At 53.4% G+C, this 26,520-nt stretch overlaps 8 protein-coding genes across 8 annotated transcripts; 7 read left to right on the forward strand and 1 right to left on the reverse strand.

Moving 5' to 3' along the window:
• Positions 1-534: 534 nt before the first annotated feature.
• CGCA056_v011212 (Pheromone-regulated membrane protein 10) lies at positions 535-3,411 on the forward strand (the record flags this gene model as incomplete). The annotated part of the gene is made up of 1 exon (XM_037326459.1): positions 535-3,411. The coding sequence occupies one exon, from the start codon at positions 535-537 to the stop codon at positions 3,409-3,411; it is 2,877 nt and encodes a 958-aa protein (XP_037175490.1).
• Positions 3,412-6,288: 2,877 nt separating this feature from the next.
• On the forward strand, positions 6,289-7,932 carry CGCA056_v011213 (Uncharacterized protein; the record flags this gene model as incomplete). The annotated part of the gene is made up of 2 exons (XM_037326460.1): positions 6,289-6,363; positions 6,427-7,932. The coding sequence occupies 2 exons, from the start codon at positions 6,289-6,291 to the stop codon at positions 7,930-7,932; spliced, it is 1,581 nt and encodes a 526-aa protein (XP_037175111.1).
• A 3,030-nt stretch (positions 7,933-10,962) lies between these two features.
• Positions 10,963-12,348, forward strand: LAP1-0 (Leucine aminopeptidase 1; the record flags this gene model as incomplete). The annotated part of the gene is made up of 6 exons (XM_037326461.1): positions 10,963-11,169; positions 11,222-11,382; positions 11,438-11,610; positions 11,664-12,089; positions 12,149-12,213; positions 12,265-12,348. The coding sequence occupies 6 exons, from the start codon at positions 10,963-10,965 to the stop codon at positions 12,346-12,348; spliced, it is 1,116 nt and encodes a 371-aa protein (XP_037175484.1).
• A 550-nt stretch (positions 12,349-12,898) lies between these two features.
• On the forward strand, positions 12,899-14,430 carry apdF-2 (Aspyridones efflux protein apdF; the record flags this gene model as incomplete). Its single annotated transcript, XM_037326462.1, has 4 exons — positions 12,899-13,085; positions 13,157-14,077; positions 14,134-14,181; positions 14,240-14,430. 4 exons carry the CDS (start codon positions 12,899-12,901, stop codon positions 14,428-14,430), a joined length of 1,347 nt encoding a protein of 448 aa, XP_037175485.1.
• Positions 14,431-15,242: 812 nt separating this feature from the next.
• Positions 15,243-17,381, forward strand: AO-I-0 (Copper amine oxidase 1; the record flags this gene model as incomplete). Its single annotated transcript, XM_037326463.1, has 3 exons — positions 15,243-15,326; positions 15,397-15,813; positions 15,864-17,381. 3 exons carry the CDS (start codon positions 15,243-15,245, stop codon positions 17,379-17,381), a joined length of 2,019 nt encoding a protein of 672 aa, XP_037175486.1.
• A 1,436-nt stretch (positions 17,382-18,817) lies between these two features.
• Positions 18,818-19,057, forward strand: CGCA056_v011217 (uncharacterized protein; the record flags this gene model as incomplete). The annotated part of the gene is made up of 2 exons (XM_037326464.1): positions 18,818-18,967; positions 19,022-19,057. 2 exons carry the CDS (start codon positions 18,818-18,820, stop codon positions 19,055-19,057), a joined length of 186 nt encoding a protein of 61 aa, XP_037175487.1.
• A 598-nt stretch (positions 19,058-19,655) lies between these two features.
• On the reverse strand, positions 19,656-21,164 carry hgd (Homogentisate 1,2-dioxygenase; the record flags this gene model as incomplete). Its single annotated transcript, XM_037326465.1, has 2 exons — positions 19,656-20,792; positions 20,853-21,164. The coding sequence occupies 2 exons, from the start codon at positions 21,162-21,164 to the stop codon at positions 19,656-19,658; spliced, it is 1,449 nt and encodes a 482-aa protein (XP_037175482.1).
• A 523-nt stretch (positions 21,165-21,687) lies between these two features.
• On the forward strand, positions 21,688-23,387 carry patI-0 (Cytochrome P450 monooxygenase patI; the record flags this gene model as incomplete). Its single annotated transcript, XM_037326466.1, has 3 exons — positions 21,688-22,149; positions 22,266-22,569; positions 22,645-23,387. The coding sequence occupies 3 exons, from the start codon at positions 21,688-21,690 to the stop codon at positions 23,385-23,387; spliced, it is 1,509 nt and encodes a 502-aa protein (XP_037175483.1).
• Between the last annotated feature and the right edge of the window lie 3,133 nt (positions 23,388-26,520).

The raw sequence follows: 26,520 nt of genomic DNA on the forward strand, positions 1-26,520 counted from the left end.
TCCGCCCCCTTCCGCCTGTCTGTTTCTCAGCTTCTCCGTCCTGTCTCCATTGATCATCCCCTCCTCCCCTCTCTCTCTCTCCCTCTACCTCTATCTACCTTGCCTCCTGCCCACGAACTACCTCTGCCTACATCCTCCTCCCACCACCCACGATCCCATTTCTCTTTCCCTTCACACGATGATCACTCCTGCTGCACGTAACCGCTACCGCCGCGAAGTCCACTGAACGAACGAGCGCCGTACCTTCTACCCTCTAGCACGTACAAGCAAGCACTGGACCTACACGCACCTCTCGTCAGGTACACACCGACCCCGACCGAGACCAGTTACACCACACCGAACGAACCGAGTCCGACTTCCCGTCTGTCCAAACGGCATCAACCCGCTAGCTTTGTTATTACCCGCATCCGCAGCAACCTCAATTTATCTTGCGTTGTGCATTCGTACTCTTGTCCACGGAAATCTTAATCGAATCAGACCACAACAGCATCCCAACGGCCACGCCGGCGCCGATCCCTTTCTATTTTCGGCACCATGTCGGCGCCCGCGGCGAATCAAGACCCCGGGCAATCGAGCTCCAGCAGCTCCAACCCGTCTCCCCAACCCGCCGCTTCTCCCTTCGCCGACCCTTCACCACCGCAACAATCCCACAACCAGCAGCAAGATAAGCTCCATACGCCGCCGTCGCTGAATCCTCAACAAGCAAACGTCCCCTCGGCCAAGAAGGAGAAGAAGCGTGTTGGCTTTCACGGCGACGACAGACCGCCCAGTGTTGTAGTTGGCGACGACTATTTCTCGCAGAACATGTCTCCAGAGGGCCCCGACACCAATCCGTTTGCTACTCCCCGACGAGATGTGCCCGAGGGCGCTCCGGACGCCGGCGAGCTGCGCCGTGCTCTGACCCAGGTCCTCATCTCAGAAGGTCAGGAGGAGGCCGGCCCCTCAGACACCTTGCGTCGCCCCCGGCCAGTATTGCGCCGTAACACCAGCTACGATGCCCCGGAGGAGCGGGAAAAGGCGGATGCCGCCGAGCGCAGTGCCGGCGAGCGTCAGCAACGCTCCGGGCTCGAGGCCCGTCAACGTGCCAATAGATTGGCCGTCAGTGTCGAGAACTACTCGTCCCCGCCCTCGCGCAGGAACTCTCTCGACATGGCCAACAACCCCTTCAGTGACGAGACCGACGAAGACCTCGATCGCGTTGGAGGATTGAGCACTGGAGTACAGGCGCCCAACAACTCGCGCCGCGCAGTACGCAACCGTCCTAGGAAGAACTCCCACCTGGCGGCGGAGAACCTCGTCAGGTCCCACACTCAACGCCAGAAGAGAGGAAGAGGCCAGCCCAACGATTATTTGAAGTATGCACCTCCGGCTGGTGCCCGCTCTGGAACAGCAACGCCCACCAACGAGCAGTCATACGCTCATGATTACGTTCCTCCGCCCAAGCAGTACCATGGCGGAATCTTGTCATCGCTGCTCAAGCTCTACAATGAAAATGGCAGCGGTGGCAGCAGCGGCCTCAACACCCCCGGAGGCACTACGCCGAACCACTCACCCCCCGGATCCAAGCCGCCATCTGCCCCAACCTCCGCGCCACCCTCCGCGCCGCCGTCGGCCCCCGGGTCCCCACGCCCGTCTCGACCAAGCAGCGGCCTCTTCAGCTACCACAAGCAGCAAGGATCTAGGTCGTCCATGGCCCTCACGGAGCTGCTTAAGTCGTCGTCTGCCATGATGGGTCCTGGCTCAAGTGCCTTCTCAGCTGGCTTCACCGAGAAGATCAAGCAAGACGCACCCAAGCCCAAGAAGAAGAAGTCCGGCTGGGGCGCGTCTTCGCCTAAGAGCAGATCTGACGATAAGATCAGGATCACCAAGCACATTGCCCAGATCCTCTCCCGGCATAAGTATCTGGTCAAGTTGTGCAGGGCTTTGATGATGTACGGTGCCCCGACTCATCGCTTGGAAGAGTACATGAAGATGTCGGCCCGCGTTCTCGAGATCGAGGGCCAGTTCTTGTACATCCCTGGCTGCATGATCATCAGCTTCGACGACAGTGCTACGCACACCACGGAGGTCAAGATTGTGCGCTCTGCCCACGGTGTCGATCTCGGCAAGCTTCGCGACACGCACCACGTCTACAAGCTCGTTGTCCACGACCTCATTAGCGCCGACGAAGCAACAGTCAGGCTGGATGCGATTATAGGTCGCAACTCCAAGTATCCAAGATGGGTGCGCGTACTGACATTCGGCTTCGCGAGCGCTTGTGTGGCTCCTTTCGCTTTCTCGGGCCGGTTCATTGACCTCCCCATCGCCTGGGTTCTGGGCGTTCTGGTGGGATACATGCAGCTGTACATGGCACCTAGCAACGAACTGTACGCCAACGTATTCGAGATCACCGCTTCCATCTTGACGTCTTTCCTGGCCCGCGCTTTCGGCTCCATCAACAACGGTTCAATCTTTTGCTTCTCGGCTCTAGCTCAAAGCTCCATTGCCCTGATTTTGCCAGGTTACATGGTGCTGTGCAGTTCTTTGGAGCTCCAGAGCCACAACCTCGTCGCTGGTAGTGTTCGAATGGTATACGCCATGATTTACACACTCTTTCTCGGCTACGGTACCACCATAGGAACAGCACTCTACGGCATGATTGACAGACACGCCGAATCACGAACGACGTGCGAGAATCCCCTTAACAGGCAATGGTATCTTCTGTTCGTTCCGGCCTTCACATTGTGCCTCTGCATCATCAACGGCGCGAAGTGGAAGCAGATGCCTGTCATGATCGCCATCTCCCTCGCCGGATTCCTCGTCAACAACTATTCGTCGGATTTCTTTGTAGGAAATGCCCAGATCTCCAACATGCTTGGCGCCCTGACGGTCGGGTTGCTCGCCAATCTCTACTCTCGCCTCGGTCGCCACGCCCACAACAAGTGGCTTGACCTCCTCGACTGGTTCGACGTCCGTGTCAAGCCTCGCTTCGTTAGCAGCAGCCGTCGCCACAACGAGTACCAGATGTCGGGCCACAACAACGGTATCCACACCCCCGATGAGTCGGCCCCGACAACGCCCACTTCCACGACCTTTGCGGATCCCGAGAAGCCCACGGAAGGAGAGGAACCTGCCAAGCGGACGCGCACTATTGGATACGGCTTGGCTGCGGCGGCCATGTTGCCCGCAATTTTCGTGCAAGTGCCCAGTGGTCTTGCAGCCGGTGGATCCCTCCTTGCAGGAGTGACGTCAGCGGATCAGATCACGAATAATAACGGCACCACGGTCGACGCGTCTAACATGAACAACTCGGCATTCGACGTCCTGCTCAGTGTTATTCAAGTCGCCATCGGTATCACCGTGGGACTCTTCCTGAGCGCTCTTATGGTCTATCCGCTCGGCAAGCGACGCAGCGGTTTGCTCAGTTTCTAGAGGGAACCTCCGCTCAGTTTTGAGGAGAAGCTTCGCGCAAAAGATCCTTTCGAGGTCTTGGACGTGGACGAGTTCGGAAATGTTTTTCTTTTCCAAGAAGATGAAGAAGAAGAGGAGGATCCTTTCCCTGAATACACGGTTACAAGATCGAGAAGGACTGTGGCAATGGCTGTTTGAAGCCCAGCAAGCGAGGTTCATGTCGGCAAAGATTCACATTGTCGAATCGCTTCATCGCCTTGCGGCATTTTTTGTTGGAGTGCGTGGGGGAGATTTGGAAACATTGCGTGGGAGTATTGAGGTTCAGAACAGGAAACAGAAAAGCGAGTATTGGTTTGGGCAATGGGTGTTGGGGGGACTTTTCATAACGAGTGTTTCTTTTGTTCAGATCAGACATTGGCGCAACGGGCATGAACAGGCTGCGGAAAGGGACAGGTAACGACTTTTGAGCGCTCGTATGCATTAACAGGCGGCGGCGAGCACCTGAGAAACAGGATTTATTGTCATGGATATAGACAGACTTGGAAGACCCAGAGACGGGCGTGTAACATCATTATGCTCACAAACCTTTGCCCAAATCATTGCAAGACTTTCTCCAGTTGACACAGCCTTGTTGTGAACGCTCGTGGATGATTGAAGCCCCTGCCAGCAACTTTGGAGCTGCGAACAACGCCGGCTGCTTAGGTGCCCGCATGAGTTCTCAGAAGCAGACGCCGGCCAGTTCGTTCTATAGGTTGTCGATGTCCATGCAATCAACGCCTGCTCTGCTTCGGGGTGAGCCACGGCGCCTTAGAGATGATGCCGAGCTGGTGCAAGACAAAATTTGCGAAAATCAGGCGAGAACTTCAAACGTAAGAACGGTGCAAGGCAAAGTCCTTCCCCGTAAAGGTTTGCTATTCCAGCCTTGGCTTCCATGATCTGAGAGCGGGTGCGCATTTGTGATTGCTGAGCCACAAGTGTGCAGACCGCTCTACTAACCCCTTGAAGGGAGCATGCCACCAGAATCTCTCTAACATGCACAATATCGTCACGCTTGTTACGTTGTTGCACTTACAAGCAGAGACGAAACCAACGTCTTCAGCACCCTCCCTCCTCCCTCTCACCAACCAACCCTCTCAAGTACTCAACAACAACCCTATACGCCTCCCCCCTCGCCCTCCCCTCCTCCTCTCCCTCCGTCTTATCAAACGCATGCCCCACCCCTTCACACCTCTTCACAACAACCCTCCTCCCTCCCCCTCCAATCCCCCGCCGCAAACCTCTCCGACTCCGCCGCAAGCCGATCCCTCTCCGCCGTGATAACAACCACATCCCCCGGAAACACCCCCTCCGCCGCCGCGTCAACACTAGCCCGCACATCCCCGGCCTCCGCCTCCCCGCCGCTCAGATACGCCTCCCGGAACATTCCCATCACCGCCCTCCGCACCGCCGGCACCTCCTCCAAGCTCCCGTCGAGCAGCCGCTTCTCCGCCGGGTGCGTGCACATCTCCGTCGGCGGGTAGAACGCCACCACGCCCCGCACGGCTGCACTTTGCGACGCCGCCAGCGCCAGGTTGGCCCCCGAGCTGAACCCGCACAGCACCACCCGCGCCGCGTCGTACGCCCCCGGGCGGGAGAGTACGCGCGCCACCGCGTCCTGCGCGTCGTGCACCGCGGCCGGGAAGGGGGCCTCCGGCGCGAGGGCGTAGCTTGCGTCGAGCACCGTGAAGGGGGTGTGTGCCGCGACGTGCCGGCAGAAGGCGTCGTCGGCGCCGTGCGCGGAGAAGACGAAGGCGCCGCCGTTCCAGGTTATCAGGACCGGGGTGGGCGTGACTGGGTTTTGAGGGCAGTCTGTTGCAACGAGATGAGAAAATGTTAGTCGTCCCTCCATCTCTCTCTCTTTCTTTCGCCCTTGCGTCTCATGTCCTGGGACTGGAAGGAAGCACCACAACAAGAACTCACAAACATGGACCTTCATCTCCCTCTTCCCATCTCTCCCCGTGATCGTGAAGATCTCATCAGGCGTCGCCGGCGCGGGCTTCTCCCCGTCAAAATGCCGCAGCGCCGAGATGACGGCCTTGAGGCGGATGTACGCTGGATAAGAGTGCGCCACGGTTACTTCTTCATTGGCGGTTCCGAGATAGTGAACGACAACGACAACGATGAGAGTCCAACGTGCCAAGCCTGTATATGTATAAACGTCAGAGTCGGGTGAAGCTGAGCAGTAGTCCAACAAGCCGGTCTCAAAAAGGAAGGTCGGGAGCACTGGTTGAGCCGCAGTTGGAAAGATTGGTGTTGGTGAGACGGCCGTACCCCTGCAGCGGGGGATGCCGAGATCCGGCAGGACTTGGAGGGGCAACCCCGTAGGACTTTGTCCCAGGACATCTGCAGTTTGCAAGCACCCTCCTCGTGCGTCGGTCAGTACTGACAGCTCGGCCATTTCCTGTGGCAAGACGTGAGAGGCCGATCTCAGACGAGGTGTTCGGGTCGACGGCATGTTCAACAACCCGTTTCGGGGACCGGTTAACAGTCGCGTGAGCGAGCAATTCAGGACAATCAGTACTAGGAATCTGGACATCTGGCAAGGCGACGATCGAATACCGCATCTAGAAGAAGATAATCGAGCACCCGACACTCTTTAGATACGAATGCGAGGCGAGTGGCTTAGTTTCCCGCCTGGAAGCTCGCGGCGCGGAAATTGAACCATCAAGAAATTGGCTCAAGCGTAACGATGCCAAGATTCCAAGGCTCATTTCTTCCGTGGAAGCTGCGTTACTCGGCCCCGTGGCTGTAAAAAAGCACTCAGGAGGAATCGTCTATAAAGAGACGTTTCAGGATGTATCGATTATGGAACACAAACACTGGTCTTCAAGCTCGCAGTCTTAGTTACAAAACTTCATGATGAGTGTCTCTACCAGATTCAATATTGCCCTTCTAGCCTCGGCGTCATATCTGCATTCCGTCAACGGCCAATTTGTAAGTCTCTCATGTGTGTTTCCTGCTACAAGTGGTACTGGGAATATAATCTAATAGACTCAGGCTTCGCCATCACCATTGGAAGACGTCGGAGTCGTCCTCGAAAGCCAGAACGTCACCGCCGAGTTCTTCATCGGAGCTCCTGCTCAAATTCAAGCTCTCCCAAAGAAGACTCGTTACATCCCAGACGTCTTTGGGTTTCACCAGGACGGCGGCAACACCAGAACCAACGACCGGAACGGCCCCCTCGGCACATCGCCAAACGTCTCCAGTCGCTCTGTTGCCGTTTCTGCCCAGTACTGGCACAGCGACAACCGCCTCACGGCGCGTTCCGTCTGCACCGATGCCGCGGAGCCCTACTTTTGCATCGCTGCGTTTGACCCGGACTCCATGGATATGCTGGGATCCTGGGCCCCTGAAGGCCAGACCCTGCTCTCCCCGTACGCCGCAGTTTCCGGAGACATGGTCATTCTGCCGACGATGGAGAGACACATTTTCCAAGTCGAGCGTGTTGATGGGACAAACTTCACGACGTTCAACCAGATCCGAGACATTGACCTCACCGCCATCCTACCTCGAGGCCATGGTGTCGTGAGCAGCTATCTCGATGGGGATGAGAACATATGGTTCACATCAGTCGCTCTCATGGCCACCGGCACCGCCGAAGACTCCTCACGTCTCGGGTACGTCACCCCCAACGGAATAGTCCACACCATCGCCATCGACGGCCAACGAATCGAAAACTCGATCGCCATAAGCGGAAGAACAGTTTACCTCAACACCGGACCTCTCGCATCCGATGACGCACGAAGCATCGTCGGCCACATGTTCGCCTTCCGCGCGGATGCAATCGACGGGCACATCAAGGCTGTGTGGAATACAACCTATGACGCTGGCAGCGCTCCCAAGCCCGGCGGCTTCTCTCAAGGCTCCGGATCGACACCGGCCCTCATCGGAGACAAATACGTCGCCATCACCGACAACGCCGACGTGCAAGTCAACCTGCTGATATACCGCCAAGTCGATGCCAGCGCAGATGGCCTCGCAGACGGCCAGGCGCCGTTGGTCTGCGCGGTCTCGCTGTTCCAGCCCAACGGCAGCGCCAACGAGAACGCAATGGTTGGCTACTTTGACGGGTCGACGTACAGCGTGCTCGTGAACAACAACCACGGCGCGCCGGAGCTGCAGGACCTCGGCGCGGCGGGGGACGTCAACGGGGCGTTCAACGACTTCGCGCCGCTGGCGCCGGGGATCATGCGCGTGGACGTCGCTGCGGACGGGAGCTGCGCGGTGCGCTGGACGCTGAATGTGCGGTCGACGAGCGTGCTGAGCCTGTCGACGGCGAATGGACTCGTGTACTCCTACACGCAGGACGAAGAGCTCGCGGGCCGGGGGCTGTATGTGTGGTACTTCACGGCGATTGACTTCCGGACCGGAGAGGTTGTCTGGCGGATCCGGGCGGGGGCTGGGGGGAGGTATAATAATAATGTGGCGCCGACGCAGATGTCGCCCAATGGGGCGATTTATCAGGTCGTTGCGGGAGGCGTGACCTGGCTTAGGGATGATTAGACGCGTGACTTGGAGAGTCGGGCTTTGGTGAGTAATTAGGGGGATGCGCCCATTTGCAGGTAGGTTGGGGATGAGCTTTGATAGTAGTGATACCTAGCTTCAGTCAGGTATAAGATGCGAGATATGGTTGTTCAGGGGCCGTCTGCCCGGCATTCAGTGTGGCGTTGATGATTCTGATGGGAAGGTTGTAATACACGTACGATCTGCATTGATGACACAACATACAGCTCCGCGCAGCTGAGTATGCACATCTGATAGCCAGCAAAAAATAGTATATTTGGCTTTCCATTGACGACCGACCGGGTTGAACAACTGCGTCTTAAGTCCGCGTACAGTTGAGACCGCGCTGAGTACCCTTGGCTTTTACGAGAAACCCAAGGTCTCCATCCAAGCCATAACCCCAATGTTACCGGCACTTTGATTAAGACGCAAATAGTATCAGTAGTCGGGCTAAGTCATGTTCTGTTTATAGGATAAGACGTGTTCAAGTCATTGACCCCGTATTAGGGGTTGAGTTTATGAATTTGGGACGTCTGATGCAGAAGATCGGCACATTTCCCGCGTCATACGTTAAGCAAAAGCTGTATTTTAAGCCACTCGTGCCGTGAAGAGGGAATACGCCCCTAAAAAGCATCCAAGCCATGCGTTCAATGTTAAATGTTTGGTAGTCAACAACTAAAATTGAATAAAGACCCTAATACCGGGCCTTTTTACGAGGCATATTGTGTAAAAAGCTCCAAATGCAGACGTCACGTAGGATAGTGAACTCTCCGCGCGCTTCGTGTCTAAGCCGAGGAAGCGCTATGGTAGCACTGTGGTATAACTATATTGGAAGACACATTCATGACATTGCAGAGGCTACTGAGGCCAAAGAACACCATTGCAGACTCGATATCAAACTGGCTATCAAGGTCTTGGGGCATTCGAAGCAACCCGAGAATAGATTCCGAGGATTATTATGGCGAAAGTGACGGCAGCAGCCATTTTGATACGGAAGACAACTAGAATCCTTCCAAATATCATGAAAGGGGGCAATCGCAGCACCCCTCAAATGTCGTTCTTTGCCGCTATAGCACCATGCGCTATGCTCTCCAAACAAACATTCAAAAGTAAGATGTCACCATCACGCCCTTACACTGTTCAGAATTGATTGCGCAAACATGCAAGCCAAAACTCTTCTCACCAGAGTGGGATAAACACTGCCGCCGGACCTGCTTTGAAGAGGGCCGAAGCAAGCGTGGAAAACTCGAAGACAAGATTGTGGGAAAGGGAGGAACCGAGATAGGGCCTTGCGCCCTCATGCCTCCATTCCCGCCAATTTCCCTCTTTATCTACAGCCGATACAAGTACACTTGCAAGTACGATGCTGGCCCTTACGTATTTTAGAAGGGAAGATGGTTGCGAATACGGTGAATATGACAAGCCCCGTCATGCTCGAAGACAAACGAATAAATTCTTTTCTAGAATCAAACAGGTACTAAGAGACAATCTTCTAAAGAGGGACCAAACTTACAAGCTTACGCGAATTGCAAAATAATTCAAGTCATTGCGCCCGCTCAACGAAGTGATTTGGTTCGCCACTTAATACTGGCGGCGGACGGGGGTGGCGAACATAGGACTGGGAAACATTTAATCGACTTGTTTGAGCCGTGGGGCGGGACCAATCGCCATGGATCGCCAACTGCGACGCAGCAGGGACAATGCAAAATATGGCAATTCAATACCGATCATCGCATCGAATTCCGTTATTGTTGCAGTGTTTTAATTGGCATTACATGGTGAGCCAATCAGAGTATGCTTCAGCACAATATTCAAAGAAAGTACTCAGCGAACAAAACTCAAGTCTACGTTCAATCTTGATTAAAAGGAATACACAAACGTGTTTGCCTCAGAATACCTACCGCCACACTAATAACACCCTCAAACATCCGTCAATGGCTTCAAGACTACCAACCGACCTCTGGTTCCCCGCCTTCCACCCAGCTTCGGTGTGCGAGTCGCCATCGTCGGCCCTGGTTGTGTCTGGTCCGCCTACGTAGTCAACATTTGAGGCAACAACCCATCGACCACCCCTGGCAAGATCATGTTACCGTAGCTAGCCCCAAGCTGACCCTAAGCACTAACAAAAATCAGACAGCAGCAACGATGCTTGGCAGGCATAGCTTGAAGCATAGGTAAATGGTTTTTTTTCTCCCAGTGGCGTAAGCCCCCACAAAATGGATCTAGCTGAGCTCAAATGGTAGGAGATAAAACCCTCGTCAAACGGCGGAGAAGTATTGTCTTGGCAATAGAGCTGAAGGACTGGAAAGACCGTGACAGATTCCCAGTTTGAAAAGACTACGGAGGAAGCGACGAAAGTCTGTCGAAACATTTCCAAAAACATCTCAACGACATTCAATTCAATTGACCGCTTGGTGGGAAAGAAGCCCATTCACAACAGCGAAGAGGAAGCTGGCTGGGACAAAGAGCAGAGAGTGACCGCGCTGGTCCGACCAGTGGACTTTGCCAAGAACAAATATCGTGCTCAGCGACATTACACTTACCACATCGGCCCCAGCAACGCCCAATGGCATCGCCAAGTTGCCCGGTTGGGGTTGCGGGACTACCGGGCAGGGTAGCATCGAATAGCCGGGCCTAGCTGGGTTTGGCAGCTCCCTAAGCTCAGTCGGGCTTGGCGATCATGATAAGCTTAAATCTCCTGCCGCATGCTAGCCATTGCTCCGAGGGCAATATGAACGAACTGCCTCTTTGCTCGTCGGGGCCAATATAGAGCGCAATGGCGGAGGGGACCGCAGCTGGTTGAGATGCCTGTTTGGGGCAACGGGTCCAGCCGCCCTGCAGAACGATCCTCCACATCCCGAAGACAATGACGCCAGGTCGCGCGGCAGTCTCGTGAGGGCATTTTGTATTCTTAAAGGGGCGCTGTCGCCGCCCAGCCTTTCTTCATGGCTTGGAAGAGTTGCTCTCGCTGTCGTCGCCTCTGCCTGCATCTGCCATCACATCCCGGACGCGCCCTTCAACACCAGGACAATGCATCTGAACTCCGCCCTCGCCATTCTCGCGGCCTCTTCGAGGCTCGCGCTGGCTTCCCCGGCCACCGACAAGATCGCGATTGACCCTGCGCTCCGCCTGATCAAGACGTCCGAGACCGACCCCGGCACCTGGGTCACCGACGAGCAGAAGATCGAGAACTACGTCAACAAGCACATTGGCTTCATTGATATCACCGATATCACCGTAAGAGGCCTTCAATGTAGCCATTTCTGACAGGTTACTGACTTTCATCAAGGATCCCGAGGTTCTCTCTGCTCTCTCCACCCCGCCCGAGGCCGAGCTGGCCACGAGACAGTCTACCTACCCTACGACCCTGACCCACATCACCGAGGCCAACTCCCTGATCTCCTCGGTCTCCAACACCAACCCCCAGACTTGGCTCAAGACGTTGACCGAGTAAGTGTTCGAGTCCTCATGATGTCCTCCCAGTGATACTAATACACACTCGCAGCTTCTACAACCGCTACTACCGTTCTTCCTACGGCACTCAGGCGGCCACCTGGTTGTTCAACCAGGTCAAGTCCGTCGCCGCGGCCAACTCCGCCATCACGGTGTCGCAGTTCACCCACTCCTTCAGCCAGCCTTCCATCATCGCCAAGATCCCCGGAACCAGCTCTGACATTGGTACGCTGCTTCAATGATGCCAGCATCAGATCTTTCATGCTAACAAAGCGCAGTGATTGTCAGTGCCCACTTCGATTCCACCGGCGGTTCCTCCACCGCCCGTGGCCCCGGTGCCGACGACAACGGCTCCGGTGTTGTCGTCATCCTCGAGGCCCTGCGCGTCCTCGCCAACGCCGGCTTCAAGCCCCAGAACACCCTCGAGTTCCACTTCTACGCCGGAGAGGAGGGCGGTCTCCTCGGATCGCAGGCCGTCTTCGCCAACTACAAGTCCGCCGGAAAGACCGTCCTCGCCGTCGTCAACCAGGATATGGCCGGCTACTCCCCCTCCGGCAAGGTCTCCGTCTACACCGACTACGTCGACTCTTCCCTGACCTCCTACGTCCGCCTCGTCGCTACCCAGTACACCGGCAGCACGCCGACCAGCGACGCCTGCGGCTACGGATGCTCCGACCACGCTAGCGCCCGCTCCAACGGCTTCCGTAAGTTTCGCCGACATGCAGTAGTGTGTGCGAGAGGTAGTACTGACAGTTGTGTGCAGCCGCTGCCTATGTCTGCGATGAGCCCATGGACACCTCCAGCCCTTACATCCACAGCCCCTCAGACGTAAGTATTCAGTTGTCTCAAAGTTCGGGATGCTTCTCTAACATGCCGTAGTCCTACGATACCATCATGTGGCCCGCCATCCTCCGCCACTCCAAGTTCACCGTCGGTTTCCTGGTTGAGGCTTCTTACCTGTAAATATTTTACAATCTGTGACTATACCACAGGAGCACATGCATATTTTGCACACCGCGTGTTGTCTTCAGTTGCGACTTCCGGTTCTTTGTTGATATCTACCCGGTCACCCGGTCCCACGTGTCATGACAAGTCGCCGCGGGCATAGTTCCCCGCCCAAACCTTCCCCATTTAGCTGGCTTTCCCCCCGGTGCAACTGCAGCCAAATCACACCTTACTCCAACCATCTCCGTCAATCGGACGTGGAGTAACCCAACAAAGATTGTGATAGAGTTATCAGGCGGGTCTAGACTATCTAACCACTAGGTGTACTGCGTAGTACATATGTCAAGTGCAAGGCGTGCCCCACATGTCTTCTCCAACTTGAGACACAAAGGTTGGATCGCGTAATCTAGATGCACATATGACTCTTACCAGATGCCGTTCTCGGCCGGGCTATCGGCAACCATATATAAGAAGTCAGAACTTGTGTAAAGCGGCGCTCTGAGGCAATGGTGGACACCAGAAATATTCCCGACTGAGCTTAATCTGAGTGCCGCGTGCGTTGAGCAAGATGGGCAACTCTGAGGAACAAGCGCGGCCGGCGTCTGCTCCAACATCGGCTCCTCCTCCGCCGGAGGTGATTGAGCTCGGGGCTCCGCCAAGCGTTCGGTCCGGCTCCAGCCAACGAGATCCAGAGTCCAGCCCGCTGGCATGGGTATGCGTTGTTGGGTCGTTCATGTTCCTCTATCCGAGCTATGGTATGTGCAGCAATCCCTTATCTCGCATGCGACTTATTCCCCAAAATTTTCTCTTTGCTGATGGCATTCAGGATTCATGCAGTCCGTCGGGACGGTGCAGTCATATCTTCAATTGAATCAGCTGAGCGACTACACAGCTCGCGATCTCGGATGGATCAGCGGCATCTTCACCTCTCTAGGTCTCCTCCTCGGCATCCAGGCCGGCCCGCTCATGGATGCCTATGGCACGAGACTCCTAGCGCCCATCTCCGCAGCTACCCTTGTTCCGTTATTCTTCCTCCTGGGCGAGTGCACAGAGTACTGGCACTTCATACTCTGCCTCGGAGTCTTGGGCGGCATCAGCAGTGCGCTCACTTCCACCGTTGCCATGGCCGTCATCGGCAAGCTGTTCAGCCGCCGTCGCGGACTTGCCATGGGCATGGCTCTGTCTGGGTCATCTTTCGGTGGCGTCACTTTATCAATGATGTTCCGTTCCCTTCTTCCCAAGCTCGGATGGCAGTGGACCATGAGAGCGACAGGCTTCCTCGTCCTCGGCATCATGGTGTTGGGGGTGATTTGCTTCCTTCCATTTCCCAATTTGACTGCATCCTCATCCTCTGCTCCCCTCGGGGGAAAGGGTGCCACTCTGAACTTCTCGGCGTTCAAAAGTCCTCCATTTGACTTCATGACTATGGGTCTCTTTCTGCTGGAGTTTGTCCTCTTTGGTATCACCGGTCTTCTACCCACCTTTGCCATCGTCGCTGGCTTCCCGTCCAGTATTGGGTTCTCCCTCATTGCCATTCTCAACGGATGTTCATGCTTCGGTCGCATCGTTTCAGGTATGGCTGGCGATCGACTCGGTCATCTTAATGTACTCCTCTTTATGATTTTGTTTACGGTTAGCTTCACTGCGATTATTTTGGTTCCCTTTGGCACTAAGCACATCGGAGCGTTATATGCCTTTTCGGCGTTATGGGGTATCGGGTCTGGATCTTTCCTTTCAATCACGCCCGGTAAGAGACCGTTTCCGAAAGTGGTTTAGAAAACCCAAAACTGATGCAGTGTTTAGTTTGCATCGCAAAGACCTGTGACCCAAAAGACTACGGAAGATACCTCGGTAAGATTCACCCTGAACTATGCCATTCCTCGAGCTATTCCACTCATATTTCAATCAGGCACCATGAACTTTGTCGTCAGTTTCTCACTTTTGATTACCGTGCCCATCGGCGGACAGATGTTGGAGTCTATGGGCGGAACTGCTCTCTCTGGCTTCTACGTGGCTGTTCTTTTCCTGGGCGGAGTCTCATACTTTGCTGGGCGATCTTTGCTAGTTGGTGGCTGGTTTACATTTAGAACTAGGATTTGATCATCTGGTTTCGGAAGGGTTGCCAGCTTGGCATGGCGCACAAGACTCATGGTTACGGCTCACATTCCGTAAAAGTTGGCTAATGTAGACTACGGGAAATTGTTTATGAACCAAGGCGCTTGACCTAGGGACTTGAGGCATGGCGGGTATTTGGTTAGATGGAGGCTAAAAAGATTATTCGGGGGGACAAGTTAATGGACCTGCCGGTCTCGCGACATCTCATCTCACATAATGTAATGATATTCAAACAGTCCATCATGTGAGCAATGAATTGGAATCAAATTCACAGCGACAAGGCCAAACCGTCTTTCATTACTCATTTGATACAGCGCAGACAAATACTTGGCGTGCAGCCCGGCTTGCAGCGGTTGCAGTCGGGGTTTCACGGCAGTTGGAGCAAGCAGGCTGTCATTCGCGCCTTACCAAGCTCCATATCGTATCCGATGACCAGTGGCCGACCAGATTCCCTCCATTCAACGGGGAGTAGACCCGACTATCGGAGAACCCGGCTTCCTTGCTCGACAATTCCTTACCTTAGCGGAACGGCGCCGGGTCCGCTTATCCACTTTCAAGGCTCCAGATACCCTTCGGGGACGATGATGTAGTCCGGGCGTGCGGGGGCGTCCTATCTGTCCGAATCCTCGGCCTTATCATGCCGAAATCTTAGTCACAATGCCCCTCTCGGCGGCAGGCTGCGGGCTTAAAAGTCCCGCGGAATGACCACAGGTGCAATCTGTGTTTCTGCTTTCGGTCTTCCATGATTGTGACAGAATTCAAAAGCGCCGACTCTACATCTACAATTCTCAAACATCATGGGCGACGCGCAGGGCATTCAAGGAGGGGCTAGCGTCAGACCTCATCCCCTTGATCCTCTCTATCCGGAAGAGATAAGCATTGTACGTGTGCCAGCGAACGGTGACTTGAAAAGAATGAGCCCTGGTGAATTGACTTTCGTCTCGCGCGCAGGCGGCCGACATCATCCGGAGATCGGTTCAGAATGAGCAGGTCTTCTTTAGAGCCATCTCACTGGCTGAGCCTCCTAAGAAGGAGATGTCGGCGTTCCTTGATGGCCAGCAAGCGGGCGACAAGGCTTTGGCACATCCAGTACGACGGGCTAGAGTTCAGACCTACATCGGCAAGACGTTGCATGAAGTCATGGTTGATCTGAATGCAGCCACAATTACTTCCAAGGCATCCCTTCCAGGTAAACACTCGTTCATTGACACCGAGTTCATGGCCCAAGTCGCGGCGGCGTGTCTGGCGGACTCTGGGATTCAGCAAGAGATTGAGACGCTCAAGCTTCCCGAGGGAGCGACGGTGGTTGTCGAGCCTTGGGCATACGCTACTGATGGAATGAAGGACATGAAGGATCGATGGACTATGGTGAGTCTCAGAATCAGGCATCTCAGTTGAAGGAAACTGACCTCTCGCAGGCATGGTTCTACATGCGTCTTTCAGACAATCCCGACGCCAACTACTACGCTTATCCACTCGATATCTGTGCCGAGGTCTCGAACTCGCTCGAGGTTGTCAAGATATATCGGCTCCCGTCTGGTGAACATGATAAGATCCATGAAGGAAAGCTAGAGTTCGACCGTCGCAAGATTCATTCCGACAGCGAGTACCACCCGGACTTTGTTCAGGAACGAAGAACAACAACGAAGCCTTATCATGTCTCTCAGCCGGAAGGGCCCTCGTTCAGCATTGATGGAAATCACATTTCATGGGAGAAATGGACCATGAGAGTTGGCTTCAACTACCGAGAAGGCATGACTCTCCACGACGTTCGCTTTGAAGGTCGTAGCCTGTTTTATCGCCTGTCCCTCTCGGAGATGTTTGTACCTTACGGCGACCCACGGTGTCCCTACCCGAGAAAAGCAGCTTTCGACTTGGGCAATGACGGTGCGGGAATCAATGCCAACAACCTCAAGCTAGGCTGCGATTGTTTGGGCCACATCAAGTACTTTGATGGATGGCTCAGCACGTCTTCCGGAGAACCTCTCAAGATGCCCAACGTGATTTGTTGTCATGAGATCGACGATGGCATCTTGTGGAAGCACACCAACTTCCGTACAGGGAATGCCGTCGTGACGAGATCACGTGTGCTTGTGCTGCAGACTATTATCACGGTCAGCAATTACGAGTACATCTTTCTCTTCTACTTCCAGCAGGATGGGTCCATCTTTTACGAAGTTCGGGCAACGGGAATCATGTCGACGGCCCCCATAGATATCGATGCCAAGGTGCCGTGGGGCACGGTTGTGGCGCCTGGTGTTCTGGCCCCTTACCACCAGCACATCTTCTGTCTGCGAATCGACCCGGCGATCGACGGTCATCAGAATTCGCTCATCGTCGAAGAATCTCAGCCCATTCCATTCACCGGAGAGTCCGATGAGTATAATCTCTTCGGTGTCGGATACAACACCAAGTCGGAGTACGTCAAAGAAGAGACTGGCCTCGACCTGGATTTCAACACGAACCGAACGTTCAAAATTGTCAACGAGGGAATCACCAACCCAACCACGGGCACCCCAGTCGGCTTCAAGTTGCTGCCGCACTACAGCCAGCTGCTTCTGGCTCATCCGAAATCATGGCACGGCAAGCGCTCCGAGTATACTTCCCACGCCGTCTGGGTGACGCGTCACCAGGATGAAGAGCTCTTTCCCGCCGGCAGGTTCACGATGCAATCCTCCGGCGGAGAGGGCATCGCGTCTTGGATCAATCAGCGGAAGGAAAAAAGCCTGTCTTCAGTCCGCAACGAGGACATTGTCGTCTGGCATACGTTTGGCTCAACGCATAACCCGCGCATCGAGGATTGGCCAGTCATGCCGTGTGAGAAGATGATGGTGGGACTGAAGCCGGTCAACTTCTTCCAGGGTAACCCTGCACTTGATGTCCCCATCTCGACGCAGGACAAGAACCGCAGCGTGCTAGTTCACGGAGGAGATTGATTAGAGTTATGGAGTCTTTCCTCCTTTTAACTTTTTTTCTTCGCAGTTTGCCGCCTGGAGGCGCACCTTGTTGACTGCCGTATGACTCTCGCGGGGAAATATTCGAGGGCCAGGATGGTCAATTAGAGTAATGGAGTTGGGGGTCCAAGGTGCCGCGACCATCGCTTGCCATATTTTATGTTTTCGACATGGATCTCAAATAGACAGAACGTTGACGCCCGTAAAAGGTGGCTCAAAGAGTGGCTCGAATACCACTCTGGTATCGGATGCAAGTTATGATGGGTAACTATGTTCATTTTCTTGAGATCTGGTCAACTTACAATCAACGTTGTCATCAATTTAGAACAAAGTTTGGGGCTGAGGTTCGCGCGATCCACTCACGAAGCGTATCAACGCGACCGATGGCTAGTTTCGGACTTCCAAACCCATCGGTTCCGTAATGATAAGGCGGTCAAGTTACGAGTTTTGATGGAGTCTGAACCCCCTGACTTATGCGCGTGTTGCACGTGTCTTGAGTCATTGCCAAGTTGATGGCTGCCCACATCCCACACGGATAGCTCCGCGCGCCTGGGACGACTGGCGGAGTCAAATACCTTGGCATCTAGGGAAAGGCGATGAAATAGACGACAGCTGTGTCGAGTACTGAACTTGTCTGAAGATCGCAATCTTGGCAAACTCTATTTCTGGTGGTTCAGATCATATCGATTCAGAACCAAGTGTGGTCGGACATTTCGGCGTACCGAAATGTTCGCTTAGTACCACTTGACCGCCATGTATATGAAACTGCAATGGGGTAAAGGCGCAACTGGGAAGGTAGACGCGAACAGGCGGTGTTGCAATTGTTACTACACTCATTAAAAACTGTGGAAACTGTATTGCTGCGCTGTGCTCAATCGCATGCACAATCACCGAGCTTGAACTTGAGGGTTGACATCGTCCTTTCTCACGAGTGAACCGTCGAGTGAACTGCAAGCAGAGAGTTTGGCCGAAAATGCGCGCGGGTTGGCACTTGGCAGAATATTCACCTGGTCAGACGAACATGATCTGCGTGCTGCAAGAGATGTCTTGTGTCTCAGATCGTCTCTTGGGACGAGTCTCGGAACCCCACGGAGTCCTGCCGCAGTTGCTTCAGATCGTTTGCGAGTCAGGACTCTGGGGTCATCCTTCCCCGGTACGGCCGCCGGGACCAGACTCCCAGGCCCCGTCAATTAAGCATCATCCACAACCGTACTATCATGGACTCTTTGTTCGAAGGCTTCTAGAATGGGTAAAATGAGTTCATGGCTTCGTACTTATAAATGACCCAACATTTCCACTCATTTCACCTGCTGTCTCTTCATCCCATCAGCAACTCCTTATTCACACATCAATACTTTCACAGATTCTGCAACATGCAGCTTACTAAATTTCTTTTCACGCTGCTTGCAGCTGGCGTCATGGGTCAAAGATGCTCTGAGACTCTAACATACTGCACCGGCTCCGCCTGCCTCTGCTTCGCCGATGGTGTTGCTGAAGAGCTCAACAAGATCTGCAAAGCCAAGGGCTTCGAGCGTTCTCTTGGTCCCTCCAAGACCACTGTCGGCAACGTAAGCTTCCCCGCGGAACCTTCACACACATAAATCACTAACATTCTGGTTTAGGCGGAGCGCTGCGACCACCAGTGCTGCACTGGCTAGTGGGGGAGGCATACTCTTATCGATGTTGCGGAATTAGCGTTTTGATTTGTTTAGCCCAGGGTGTGTTTGGGTTCATCGTAGATTTATATCCTAGAGATAGACAATCTATGCAATCCCTTCAGGGGCTCAATGACTTGTCTTTTTGTCATCGCCAAAGTGACAATGTTGTGTGGCCACCTATTTGTTGTTTGCAGACCCGACTTAGGAAAGATCTTTATCTGTTTCAGATTCACTTCCAGCCTGGAAGTGTTGTCTAAATCTTATAGTCCAAAGGTCCAGATCTTGTTTCAATGATTAATGTGCGGAGTCGACTGGGACACAGCGCCAGGCCAATCCCCTGTCATGCAGCTATTATCAAACAATGCCCAATCATAACAGTACCAAATACTCGGGAAGTAGTGTTGTAAGCTCTGCGGTCAGCGGGTGCATCACAAGCTGCGCTAATGCATTCATAAGTAGACTCAGAAAATCGCTTGCTGTGTGTTGTGGAAGTTATCGAATTGTTATTTCGCACATATCACTGCCGGCGTATCTCTGTTTTCAAATTGGATTGATACAGGAGGTTTCTACAACACATGTCTTTAAATTACCATGAACCTCAGTTCTTGTGGCCGTTGCTTTGTTGGGGAATCTCGATGTGATGGTTTGAGAAGTTGTCCACCAGGTCATCCCACATCTTAGGATCATGCTCATGCTTTTCTTTGCTGTTCCATGCCCAGTCAGTAATAGTGAGAGCTCTGCTGGTCTCGAACATGAAAGCAATAGAGCCATGAGAGATTTGCATGACGGGAGGGTCCTCCTTTGACGCAGCAGCAAATTGCTCGTAGGCAACTCCGTGGGGGACGAAGCCGCACTCAAAAGAGATGCTACCAGGCTGGAACTCATCGGAACGTCCACCATACTCTCCGTAGATGAGGCCCATGAGCTCGGAAGCGCAGTTTCGGTGGTAGTAAGGGGGGCGGTAAGTGTGGGAAGCCACGTCCCAACGAGGGGAAAAGATGAGGAAATCCGCCAATGGCGCGGTTGGGTCGCGAGACTTTGCTGTAAGAACACAGAAGATAGACGGGTCGATGTGGTCGACGGAGATAGATCCGACGTTGACGAACTTGGTCAAGTCGTACTTATAAGGAACGTAGTTGCCGTGCCAGGCGATAACATCGAATGGGCAGTGACGCTGGGTGCTCTTGAAGAACTTGCCTCCCAGCTTGTAGACGGTCTCCCACGGGTCGTCCTTGGTGACCTCATATGCGGCGATGGGGTGCAGAAAGTCACGGGCGTTGGCCAGACCGTTTGCGCCGAGGGGACCCAACTCGGGGAGTTCCCAGTTGGAACCCCAGATCTCGAGGATGTATCCACGGGTGGGTCCTTCGACCTTGACCTTGAAGCGGAGGCCACGTTGGATGACGCAGATTTCTCCCGGCTGCACATACAAATGACCGAACTCAGTCTGAATGTCAAGCGCGCCCTGTTGAGGCACAATGAGCCAGTCGCCGTCGGAGTTTACGAACGCCTTCTTTGACATGCTCTTATTGCAAAGGAAAACATGAGTTGCGAGACCTTCTCTCAGCGTGGGGTCACCGGAACCAGCAACAGTCTTGAGTCCGTCAACAAAGTCGACTTCCTCACCCTCAGGAATGGGGTATGGCTTCCATGCCAACTGGGTCGGTGAGATATGGACACGTGGGTTAATAGGGATGAAAGTTGATTCTGTGTCTTTGTTGTCAGGCAGGGAAGTCTGAAATTTGTTAGTCTTGTACTCAGAGAACTCCAATATTGATGCAGAGATTGCACTTACGAAACCCTGGTGAGCTACAGCAGGTCTGGATCGGTAAAGCCATGCCTTCTTGTTTGCATGTCGGGGCGCGACAAACGCAGATGCGGTGATCTGCTCGGCGTAGAGACCATATCGGATGCTTCGGGGGCTGTTCTGCCCCTGTGGGATGGTGCCGGGAATAGCCTCAGATTCAAAGCTGTTTCCGAGACCAGGCTGGTACTTGTAAGGGTCATTGGGACGAGTCGCAAAAGACGGGATGGTGCCGTCCTTCTGGCTCGCTGCCCAGTGAAAGGCGTTTTGAAAGTCCTTCGGGGCGAGAGCTTGGGCTGCCATAATGTTCCGTGATGAGTGAAGTTGACGATCAAATGCTCAGACCGTGTGTTCCCTTCCAGCTAAATAGCGCAATTCTTAGTGTGCTTTCAAATTTATTGGTAACCGTTTCAATGCCTGTGGACGGAAAAGTTCACCCCACGTGGAGTGTTACGGCACTTACTCCACATGCACACTGACAGCCCGGCAATTGAGCTCTGCAATTGGTGTGGGGTCCGTCCATCGTGACAGCTCCAAGCCTGGTGGACTCTGACACGAACAAACGCCGCGGAACTCCGTCCTACTTGCGTGGGGGTTCTGACGGAGCGAAGTGTAACGAATGAGGCGCAGTGGGCGACCGTATTCTGGAATGAGACTGAGGCTGGATTTATCAAACGCACAAGCCCGAAATGTTACTGGCCATGGTGCTTTGCATCCAAAAGATTGAGTTTCATCAACATTCCTTGCTGCAGGAAAGCCAAACTCTGTCGCCATGGCATTTATTCTATTTGTTTTCTTGCCCTTGATCGCATGTTTATCATTCAGCATGATCTCCTGCCGAAACTCTCGCCCTCCAAAAAACTACAAATTAGTTCCCGGACCAAGGGGATTGCCTCTAATCGGTAACACTCATCAACTAGGGAAGGCGCCACAACGTCAACTCCAGAGATGGGCCAGCGAAAATGGCGAGCTTTTCAAGATCAGGCTCGGTTGGGAGAACTGGGTCTTCGTCAATAGCCCTGAAGCGGTTCGAGAAATATTCGACAAGCAATCTGCGAAAACATCAGGCAGGATGCCGATGCCGGTTGTATCCGACCTCCTTTCTGGGGAAAACCGACTGCTTCTCCTAACATATGGCACAAAGTGGAGGCAGCTGAGAACCATTGTTCACAAGCTGCTGACACCGAAAGCATCGGATACTTACAAACCGTCGCAAGATTTTGAGGCGAAGCAGTTGCTTTTCGACCTTGCAACCGGCAACGGTGATCAAGAAAGCTTTTACTTGCATGTTCGTAGATACACGACTTCTGTCGTGTTGACAAGTACATACGGTCGACGAGTTCCAGCATGGGTTAGACAAGTCGCTTCATTAGAATCTCCGAATATCCACTGACTGATGACCAGGATTGCGACGATATGCGAGAGATATACCAACTCCTGAAAGACTTCTCTGAGGCAGCAGAGCCCGGTGGGTTCGTAGCCGACTTATTCCCACCACTCGCCCAGATTCCATCCTGCCTACAATGGTGGAGGCCGAGCGCTATTGCGGCATACAACCGGCAGAAAAAGACGTGGATGCGCTACTGGGATGAGTTGAAATCTGCTGTAAATCAGAAGAAAGCTCCCGAGTGTTTCGTGAAGCACTTCATAGAGACAGATTTTGAGAAGCTTGGAATCAGCGATGTTCAGGCTGGCTTCGTGGCAGGATGTAAGTAACGACTTCCGCATCCGCATCAAGAACAAGAGGCCGATTCGCGTGGCTAACCTTTTCATTACCCTCTAGCAATGATCGAAGCAGGCTCAGAAACCACTTCATCTGCACTCAACAGTGCAATTTTATATTTGTCAGCCCATCCAGGCGTCCAGGACACAGCAAACGCTGAGCTCACGAAAGTTGTTGGAGACGATCGATCTCCCACTTTCTCAGATGAGGCTGATCTGCCATACATCCGAGCCATGGGCAAGGAAATCCTTCGCATCCGGCCTGTCACGAACATTGGAAGTCCCCATTACACGACCGCGGACATTTTCTACAAAGACTATTTCATCCCCAAGAATACTGTGGTCGCTATTCCACAATATGTCCTCCATTACAGTTCAGATAAATGGGACAACCCAGAAGCCTTTGATCCGTCGCGATACTTATCTTATCCAGAGAAAGCAGGCTTCTACGCCGCCCAAGGAGACGCCAAAGGCCGCGACCATTTCGACTTCGGCGGTGGCCGGCGCATTTGCCCCGGGATGCATCTGGCAGAAAATAGTCTCTTTGTCACCCTTGCCAAGATCCTCTGGGCTTTCAAGATCGAGCCGGCACTAGATCCAAGTGGCAACCAAATCCCCGTAGATCTCTCAGATGATGCATACGAGCCGGGGGTCAATACTCTGCCCAAACCGTTCAAGGCTCGGTTCGTCCCGCGGAACACGCGACGGGCAGAAGTCTTGAAAGCCGAGTGGGCTCAGGCGCAAAAAGAAGGATTTTACTTGGGAAACGTGAAGGTGAATACGGATGGCATGGTTGTTGGATGACGTTGTGGGACGGAGTAGGACGGAAACTGAGCCTCCAACCGTCCATCTCTTCGAGTCAGTGGCAGCGTTTCGTCCCAGCAACTGCATCGTCAAGCGCCGCAGGCTTCCATGGATCAGATGGATACATCGACCAATTAAAACCCAATTAGATACGAGCATTTGCAATGCCGAGTGTGCTACGCATCTGGTGGCGGAGATCTGCTCCACAGATTTCCCCGCAGTGTCCATTACTGGCACTGTTAATAAGATATTATTGATCACCGGCAGTAGTAGCGCGGCCCGCGAGCTATCCCCGCGTCCGTCTTGGCGGAGTGGCGATCGCAGCGAGATGCGTTGTCCCGATCTTTCTCGTGGGTCAAACTGGCCTGTTTACCGTTTCCTTATCAACTCATTCATTTCACTTTCGCGATAGCCTGTAAGCCTACGTCTTTGTCGAAGACATTTGCAGACACCGCGCGAAAGTTCAGAATCCTGATGTCTTCCGCAATACCCCTGTCACCCAACCCCAACGCGGAAACCGGCCCGCCTGCGACGCCCCCGGATGCCAGCGCCGGGGTCAAGCGCTCGCAACGTGAAAGTAGACAGCATAGATGCGCTTACTGTCCGAAGGTTTTCAAGCGCAGCGAGCATTGCATCCGGCACGAACGTAGTCACACGAACGAAAAGCCTTACTCGTGCCAGTATTGCCATAAGTGCTATGCCCGGAAGTACGCTCATCTCAGGTGCTACCCAATGGTGTCGTTTGACTAACAATATTCTTCAGAGACCTAGTCACAAGGCATGAACGGACACTTCATGCAGATGCCGCCGCCATCACAGTCGGAGGTCAATTGGGGGAAGAGTCTCAGTCGGAAGATACATCGAGCGAGCCGGAAGACGAACACCCTCTACATTCTCAAAACCGTTCTCCAAGAAGACAAAGTCTATTTTCCCCAGAGAAGCGCCGCAAGAAGAGTCCAATTCCAACAACAAGGGATGCCGGGAGTATTACTGTCGCAACTGACACCGAAACTATCGCAACGGTTGGGCTAGACCTGGCTGAAGAGAACGAGCTGGTACCCCATGGAGTACCAACTCTGTCAGAGTCTCGTACCGAACAACAAACAGATCCAATACCGTTGGATTCTATGGGCTTCGCGACCGAAGACATCGCTGCATCGTTCCTCGACGCATCGTTCCCTTGTCCGATCCCGCCTTCAGTACTACCTCTACCGGATGGGACCCTTGATTTCTCCCAAGATTTGGGGTTTCTGAACTCTCCAAGCTGGCTCGCATTTGGTCTGCCAGACGATCCCAATTCTGTGTATGACGTGCACCTGAACAACTGCCTCGATACTGCTACAAGAACGGCGGCGAACGAAGTGTCTCCAAACTCAACAGCATGCGACTCCGATCTCTCCATGGCCGAGCCCGAGCAAGTGAGTACAACAATGGGGCAGCAAACTTCATGTTGTTTACCATATGGCAAAAGGGCATCATCGGCTTTGATAGATAAGGATGTCTATGCTTCCATCTGTGACGAGCTGTCAAGCCAAGCGGCAAAGGGTCGAGCGTTGAAAGACTTGCCAACTCTCAAAACATGTCAAAACTTTCTCGCAAGCTATATGGGAAGCTTTCACTGCCATTTGCCCATTCTTCATTTGCAAAGTCTTGCTCTTGGGAAGGTTCCCAGCGCTTTGATCCTAGCCATGTGCAGCATTGGCGCGCTGTATCGACTGGATCGGCGTCGAGCACGTCGTCTATACGACTTGGCTAGAATACTGGTCGAACCGGTAAAAGTCTCTTTCCAGACTGAGTTGAAACAACGCAGACTTACTAATCTACAGCAGGTCGTCATAAAGGACTTCCCGCTGTGGTTCACGCAAACTAGATTTCTCTTGACCTTTTATGCTACCTTCAGCGGTGACCAGGACTTGGTTTCAACTTCCACGGATGAAAGTGGATTTTACAACCTGGTTAGATTTTCAAGTTTTTTTTATGAAACCTGGTGACAGGCTGACTTTCCATCTAGATATACAATCAGGCACGCAATAAGCTCAACAGCGAGAAAGCCAAACTCTTCACGATGGAGTGGTCACGCTGGATTGAACGTGAATCATGGAAACGAGTGCTTGGAGGCATATACGTTGCAGGCACTTTGAGAATGGTTATCTACGGCATCAACCCCATCTTCAACGCATCTAACGATTTGGAAGTTGAATGCTTCCATGAGGAAACCCTATGGAACGCACAATCATCTAGCGAGTGGCTAAGTCTACGGCCGAAGCATGAACACCAGAAGGTCGGCACCATGAGGGACCTGGTGGAAGGCGTTCTATCAGACGACCAGAAACGCAGCAGACTTGACATCACTCGAGTCTCTCATTTCTCATTGCTGATACTCACACACGCCGTCATGGTACATATGCGTCAGCTCTACCAGATCTCACAGACATCCGCTCTCTGCGCGTTCTCAAGTCAGTCATTTCTAGGTCAATCTCTACTGAAGACGGGCTTAGAATCTCTTTCGAGGTGTTACAACTTACTTCAAATGCCTCAACAAGACCGACTCGAAGACCTGGATGACAAGGAGATTGTCTCCCTACGTTTTTCATCTTATGGCATCCTCAGAGCTGCGTACATCCGACTGTTTGACATCACTACAGGGTTCGACCGGCTCACTTTGATGGCCGAGGATCCCAAAGTTATTGAAACATCGGTTGCCATTTTGGCAGAAGCGCCACTCGAAAGAGACCGTTTTCTTCTAGACGCAGTAGAGAAGACGCTGGAGGGGTTCCAGATTCCGTTCAGAATGGGACACATGCTGATGCGCAAGACTGCGGCGTTCCGATGGAGTATTGAACACGCAGTCGCAGCTTGGGATGCCGGTAATACAGATGAGATCCTTCCTTAGGCTTTGGGCTAAGCTTTATGAACAGGACTGTTCGTCACCAAATGGGTGCACTCGGTGGAGATTGATGCTATAAATGGCATCGAACCAACCAGGGCGGAGACTGAGCTGCTGACGGCAATGAAGGAAGTTCTCGAAGAGGCGGACTATGATCCAGAGGAGAACAGATCGTTTGCGGCGGGGCTTGCTCGGACCTGGAGTCTTTTCTTGCAAGATGTAAGTCTCGCGAGCTGTGGAATTTCT

Source organism: Colletotrichum aenigma (genome assembly GCF_013390185.1).
Source record: "Colletotrichum aenigma strain Cg56 chromosome Unknown KSG_Cg56_contig07, whole genome shotgun sequence".
NCBI classification, from domain to species: domain Eukaryota; kingdom Fungi; phylum Ascomycota; class Sordariomycetes; order Glomerellales; family Glomerellaceae; genus Colletotrichum; species Colletotrichum aenigma.